This window comes from Colobus angolensis, unplaced genomic scaffold (genome assembly GCF_000951035.1).
Source record: "Colobus angolensis palliatus isolate OR3802 unplaced genomic scaffold, Cang.pa_1.0 Scaffold19, whole genome shotgun sequence".
Taxonomy (NCBI): Eukaryota; Metazoa; Chordata; class Mammalia; order Primates; family Cercopithecidae; genus Colobus; species Colobus angolensis.
Genome location: NW_012115043.1, coordinates 16,311,445 through 16,318,670, shown reverse-complemented (window position 1 = coordinate 16,318,670; position 7,226 = coordinate 16,311,445). Strand labels below are relative to the sequence as shown.

Below are 7,226 nucleotides of genomic sequence, written 5' to 3'. Positions count from 1 at the left end.
TAGTCCCAGCTACTCAGGAGGCTGAGAAGGGAGAATGGCACGAACCTGGGAGGCAGAGCTTGCAGTGAGCCGAGATCACGTCACTGCACTCCAGCCTGGGTGACAGAGCGAGACTCCATCTCAAGAAAAGTAAAAATAAAAATAAAAAACACATATAAATAGCAGACAGCCTATATAACACAGTAAGTCCTATAAAAAAAGTATGAAGAAAATGCTGAGGAAGTCCAGTACCTGGAACTCACTAACCTTACACAGTCTACTATTATCTCTTTAGAGGACTTGCCTGTCAATCTGCAACTTACCTTCATCATGACACTTAGTGCATATTTTTGATCTTCCCTCTTTGCTGCAGCTTTTGCTTCTGTAGCTTCTTTTGCTCTCTCTTGTGCTTGTAAGATAGATTTTTCTCTAATTCTTTGCATCATCTCTTTGTCAACTGAAATGTACAGAATATTGCTAAATTAGAATTATGATAAATTTGCTTTACTTATGAGAAAACTACTTAAATAAACTGAGCCAGGATGAGATTTCTTTGGACCCAACTTCACAAGGAGCATGGAAAACATTTTTCAATATTAAACTGGCCAAGAAGCTAATACTAAAAGGTAAGCAACTAACTGTAGTCATAATGAATGACCACAGAATGAAGGGGGTGGAGAGGAAGAAGAAGGGGTGGGGGAGGGACAGAAGAGGGAGGTAATGAGAGGGAGAGGGTGAGGATGAAGGTGCAAGGACACATTTATCCTCTTCCTTCTCTGTTAGGAAACTAGGGCTATTTGCTTATAAACCTGATCACAATAAATCATCACTCCAAGGTCTCCAAGAAAAGATGAGTTGAGATCATCTAAAATGATCAATCGCCTTCAAAAATATAAAGCAATAATTTACACCTAATGAGAGAACAAGGCCAGCCCTATGAAAAATTATAAAGTAGCATGAAATTTTTTATATATATATCATATATAATACGTATATAATATGTATTTTTATATTATATATTATATATATCATATGTATATAAAACCTTGCCATTCACAGTTTGTTTGTTTGTTTGGTTTCCTGAGACAAGATCTCTGTCACCCAGGCTGGAGTGCAGTTGAGCAATCACAGCTTACCACAACCTTAACCTCCTAGGCTCAAGCAATCCTCCTACCTCAGCTTCCTGAGTAGCTGGGACTACAGGTATGTGCCACCACATCCGGCTGATTTTTAAATTTTATGTAGAGACGAGGTCTCACTATATTGCCCAGGCTGGCCTTCAACTCCTGGGTTCAAGCTATGCTCCTACCTTGGCCTCCCAAAGTGCTGGAATTACAGGCATGAGCCACCGTGCAAGAACTCAGTTATTTTTATATTTGATGTGGCTCAATGTTTCACAAAATGCAGGCTGTGATCCATTAGTGGGTAAATTATCTTATAGAAGGAAGGCTCAGGGCCTGAGGGAAAAGATCTAGCCTTTGAGCAGAAAAAAAACAGAAGGGGAGATGAGAAAACTTGAGGGGAAGATAAAGTTGGGGAGAGTAGATAAGGGGTGGGTAGAGGGATGAATCATATCCCAAGCATGGGTTCTTAACCTTTTTTGTGCAGCAGACACTTCGGCAGAGTAGTGAATATAGATCCTTTCACAATGTTTTAAAATGTACGAAATAAAATATATAGGTCTACAAAGAAACTTTGTATATATTAAATATAACTTTGTTATATTAAAAACACTCATAAAACATTAAGAAATAAAATTGTGATATACTACTTTTTTTTTCTTTTTTTTTTTTGAGCCAGAGTCTTGCTCTGTCGCCAGGCTGGAGTGCCGTGGCCCGATCTCAGCTCACTGCAACCTCCGACTCCTGGGTTCAAGCAATTAGCAATTCTCCTGCCTCAGCCTCCCAAGTAGCTGGGACTATGGGCATGCATCACCACACCCACCTAATTTTTGTATTTTTAGTACAGATGGGGTTTCACCACGTCGGCCAGAATGGTCTTGATCTCCTGACCTCGTGATCTGCCCGCCTCAGCCTCCCAAAGTGTTGGGATTACAGGCAAGAGCCACTGCGGCCGGCCAAATTGTGATACATGATTATGTGCTTCTTTAATTAATGCATTAATATATAGCAACAAGTCTAATACTGTAATTTCAAAGTAGTAATGAGTATAAAAGAGGTATCTCTGACATAAACATACTTTTGTTTTTGTTGATACTGCTTGCTGTGGTCTGAATGTCATACGTCTCCCTAAAACTCATATGTTAAAATCCAAACCCTTAAAGTGATGGTATTTGGAGGTAAGGCCTTTTGGGAGGTAGTATCTTTATAAAGAAGGCCCCAGAAAACAGATTTGCCCCTTCCGCCATGCGAGGACACAGTAAGGTGCCAGTTACCGGAAAGTGAGCCCTTACTGCATACCAAACCTGCCAGTACCTTGATCTGGACTTCCCAGCCTACAGGACTGTGAGAAATAAATTTCTGTTGTTTATAAGCTTCTCAGTTGATGGTATTTTGTTATAGTACCCAAACAGACTAAGACACTACTATCGTTTGTTGCCTATCTTCACAATTGAAGAGAATGTTAAATTTCAGTTAGAGGTAAGTAAAAGTGTGTAATTTTATTCATCCGACTGAAACTAGGTCTGAAGCCTCTTCTCATCTCTCCTCCTGTTTAAAAACAGGAAGGTAGACAGTTGAGTCAGCTTCAAGGGCAGAAATACTGGAAGAGCATTAACTTCCCAAATGAAATACTCCATGTCTAATAGAAATAAAGAGTGTATCAAGAAGGAATTTCCAGAACAAATGAGAAAAATTAGAGTTTGAATAATGAGGCAGAGGGTCTTGGTGTATAAACTGGAGTTCCATGATATTTTATGTGGAAAAAAAGGTTAAATAAATAATCCCACTGAATTGCAAGTAAAATTGAGTTTGATTTCTTTTTTTTAAGAGAGGGTCACATACTGTCACCGAGGTTGGAGTGCAGCAGTATGAGCATGGCTCACTGCAACCTCCAACTCTTGGGCTCAAGTGATCCTCCTACCTCAGCCTCCCAAGTAGCTGGGACTATAAGGCACATGCCACCATGCCCAGCTAATTTTTTTCTTTTTTTAATAGAGGTGAAGTCTCCCTATGTTGCCCAGGCTGGTCTTCAATTCTTGGGCTCAAATGATCGTTCTACCTTGGCCTCCTAAAGTGCTGAGATTATTTTAGGCATGAGCCACTGTACCTGGCAAAACTGAGTTTTCTTTCTTTCTTTCTTTCTTTTTTTGAGACCGAGTTTCGCTCTTGTTGCCCAGGTTGGAATGCAATGGCACAGTCTCGGCTTACTGCAACCTCCGCCTCCTGGGTTAAAGTGATTCTCCTGCCTCAGCCTCATGAGTAGCTGGGATTACAGGCATGCGCCACCACGCCTGGCTATTTTTGCATTTTTAGTAGAGATGGGGTTTCTCCATGTTGGTCAGGCTGGTCTTGAACTCTCGACCTCAGATGATCAGCCCGCCTCGGCCTCCCAAAGTGCTGGGATTACAGGCGTGAGCTGCCGCACCTGGCAAACTGAGTTTGATTTCTCAAGGAATCTCAAACCTGGTTTCTGAAGTAGAATCAGTGTTCATTAATTGTGATATAAATTAATGGTTTTTTGTTTTTTATTTTTTATTTTTTTGAGATGGAGTCTCGCTCTGTTGCCCAGGCTAGAGTGCTGTGATGAGATCTCAGCTCACTGCAACCTCCAACACCTGGGTTCAGGAGATTCTCCTGCATCAGCCTCCCAAGTAGCTGGGATTACAGGTACCCACTACCACACTTGACTAATTTTTGTATTTCTAGTAGAGACAGGGTTTCACCATGTTGGCCAGGCTGGTCCCAAACTCCTGACCTCAGGTGATTCACCTGCCTTGGCCTCCCAAAATGATGGGATTACAAGCATGAGCCACTGCACTCAGCTTAAGTTAGTTTTAGGACTGTTTTGATTTGTCTAAATCAGAGGCTGGCAAACTATGACCCCTGGGCCAAATCCAACCTGTTACCTGTTTCCCCTCAGCCCACAGGCCTTGAATAATTTTTACATTTTTAAATGAATGAAAAAAATCAAAATAATATTTTGTTTTTGTTGCATGTAAAAATTAGATTAAATTCAAATTTCAATGTCCATAAATATGAATCATCTGTGGCTACTTTTGTGCTACAATGGCAGAGCTGAATAGATGTGACAGAGGCCATACATAGTGCCTGCGAAGTCTAAAATACTATCTGGTCCTTTGCAGAAAAAGTTAATCTACAAGAGTCAAAATAAATGTACATTCAATTTTAGGTAAGAAGTCAAAACAGCCTGGGTGTGTTTTATGACATCCTCAGGCCCCAATATAGACTTACTGAGTCACAGAGGAAGTTAGAGGTCAAAAAACAGGAATCTGATTATTTTAAACTCTTTAGGTAGTCTGGGGCTCACTAAAAAAAAAAAAAAAAAAAAAAATTAAGTAAATTGGCTGTGTTAACCTACCTTAACCAGTATTCTCTGAGCTGAATACCCGATCTTAGAAAAATAAATTCTACCTTGGTCTTGGAAATTAAAAATTAAATTCCACTATAAGATACCAAGAAAGCCTTGATAGAAAGAATGGTTGCAACTCTTTCTATCCTCAAGAGTCCATATTCAAGGCTTAATGCCAAAGACTTAAAAGAAATTCCAGGCAGTAGGCTGGGTGTAGTGGTTCACGCCTGAAATCCCAGCATTTGGGAGGCCAAAGTGGGAGAATCACTTGAACCTAGGAGTTCAAGACCTATGGGCAACATAGTGAGACCCTGTCTCTACAAAAATAAAAATAATTAACTAGGTGTTTTGGTGCACACCTGTAGTCCCAGCTACTCAGGAGGTGAAGGCAAGAGAATTGCTGGAACCTGGGAGGCGAAGGTTGCAGTGAGCTGAGATTGTGCCACTGCACTCCAGCCTGGGTGACAGCGAAACTGTCTCTCAAAACAAACAAAACAAAACAAACAACTGGGGATTTCAAGTTTGGCTGCTCATTATAATCCCTGGAAAGCTTTTCAAAAACTACCAACACCTGAATCCTATTCCCAAAAGCTGATTTGACTGGTTTAGGGTATTATTTTAAAATTTCATAGCTGATTCAAATATGTAGCCAGGGTTGGGAACGTCTGCTCTACAGTGAAACTGCTAAGGCTCCAGTCCCAGGCTGCCAGTCACTAGCTGTGTGATTTTGCCAATTACTCAACCTTTCCATGTGTCAGTAGCCTCCCCTGTAAAAAAAGGGTAATAATACCTAAGTGACAGATTGTTTCACGGAATTACAGGTATGTTAACGCCTAATGCAAAGTTAAGTATTCAACAAAGGCTATACATCAGGAGGGCTTACCCTTAAGATATGCGCCCACATCTTCTGCTTAATGTGCTCTAACTTTAACTAATTTGGCCTTTAGGTTTATTTAAACGGTTGCTGAAGCACTGTATCACTTAAATTAGGCTCATAAGCCTTTTTTTTTTTTCTAAAAGAGCAATTGAAAGAGTTCAGGATATGCCACCCCAAACTATGCTGCTTTGATATAGCGAACATTTTGAGTTAAAGGCACCTGAAAAGCAGCAAATGCAGGGAGAAGTTTTCTCTGAATTCTTATCTGCCTAAAAACAGATTTTCCAAAAGGAACTCAAGGGTCATAAATCCCTTCCCCTGGAGTTTCATTAACCAGGGAGTATTGACTATTCTCCCAGATGAGGAAACAACAAGTCAACACCACACTCTGACAAACTTTGTTAAAAACTATCACATCTCCTATCTATTCTTCTAAGGATCCATTCATCTTTCCTAAAAATTATTTCCTGTTCTAAGAGGCCTACATCCCCTCCCCCTTCCCCTATTAAGAGAGTCCCTAAACTCTCAAATCTCACTGCTTTGGGGGGTATTCACTTTTTTCCCTGTGATGCCCCTAAGCACTAATATTAAAAATTAATAAACTTCTATACATTTTCTTCTGTCAATCCTTCTGTTGTTAGTTTATTTCATAGGCCCAGCTATTGAACCTTGGAGAAAAAAAGGAAAGTCTATCTGGCCAGGTGTGGTGGCTCACACCGTAATCCCAGCACTTTGGGAGGTTGAGGCAGGTGGATCACTTAAGTCAGGAGTTTGAGATTAGCCTGGCCAACATGGCGAAATACTCCAGTAAAAATACAAAAAAACTTAGCCGGGCATGGTGGCGGGTACCTGTAATCCCAGCTACTTGGGAGGCTGAGGTAGGAGAATCCCTTGAACCCGAGGGAGCGGAGGTAGCAGTAAGCCGAGATCAAGCTATTGCACTCCCTGGGCAACAGAGCGAGACTCCGTCTCAAAGAAAAAAAAAAGGAACTTACCACCCGTCACAGAAAGGGTCTCCCACATGGCCGCTTCTTTTTTATACAAGGTGAAGACAACGGTGTCATTCCCAATCTTTGCTTTGCTGCTCTCATCGTCTATGGGAGCATAAAGAAATGCCTCAAATAAAAATGGAGGGAAGTTGACCTATGCAGAAGGGTGAAAACAGAAACTAAGTTACACAAATTAAGCACGCGTATTAAGAAATACGTGAAAAAGGTAAAATAACTTTCTAAAAGGCCCACTATATTCCAGGTAGTGAAAGATTAGCAAGGCATATGAGGAAGCCCTGGATAAAAGTAGTCTCTGATCTGATGATCTGTCTACAGATGGTGTGTCACCTGTATGGGATTCATTCTTTTAACAGGATTAAAAATTTAGGACGTTTATCTGTAAAGATGAGCCTGTTGCTCGTGCCCAGCTGCGCTCTTGTAGAAGCTTCGGACCACACCCCCGGGGACGGGCAGGCAAGACTTGCATTCTTACCTTCAGATAGTTTTCCGTGCAGAACACGTCCGTGTCTCTGACGCACACGCCTTTGAGGGGCAGAGACAGAAAGACCGCAGTCTTCGTCTGCTGCCAGCTGTAATCGCTAACCTGAAGGGGCATTCCGGGATCAACCGGAGCGGAGCGCGGCTGGCTGCTGCTTTCGCCTGCTTGGTTGCTAGGGAAGCTGGGGTTACCAAGCGCCAGCCCTTCCGGGCCAGGCCGACGGAAGGCCTGCGTTCCCAGCGTGCTCCGCCGCCACCACCTGGCGGACTGCATGCGTGACTATCTAGGCCCCCAGACCAGAGTGTGTTACCGATTCTTAGTTACCTTGCAATCTAAGCGAGCGGTCAAAGACCTAGGCCCATATCCTCTGATTAAGAAAAAAAAAAAAAAA

The 7,226-nt window shown here is 41.9% G+C and overlaps 1 protein-coding gene across 1 annotated transcript in view; it reads right to left on the bottom strand.

Moving 5' to 3' along the window:
• The window catches only part of DYX1C1 (dyslexia susceptibility 1 candidate 1), a 78,502-nt gene extending 71,488 nt beyond the window's left edge, over positions 1 to 7,014 (bottom strand). Inside the window, exons 1-3 of the mRNA XM_011940572.1 lie at positions 6,830 to 7,014; positions 6,343 to 6,490; positions 303 to 436 (exon numbers count right to left, since the gene is read on the bottom strand). Of these exons, the coding sequence (XP_011795962.1) occupies positions 303 to 436; positions 6,343 to 6,490; positions 6,830 to 6,952 (405 nt within the window). The 5' untranslated portion in view covers positions 6,953 to 7,014. The remainder of the gene's footprint in view (positions 1 to 302; positions 437 to 6,342; positions 6,491 to 6,829) is intronic.
• Between the last annotated feature and the right edge of the window lie 212 nt (positions 7,015 to 7,226).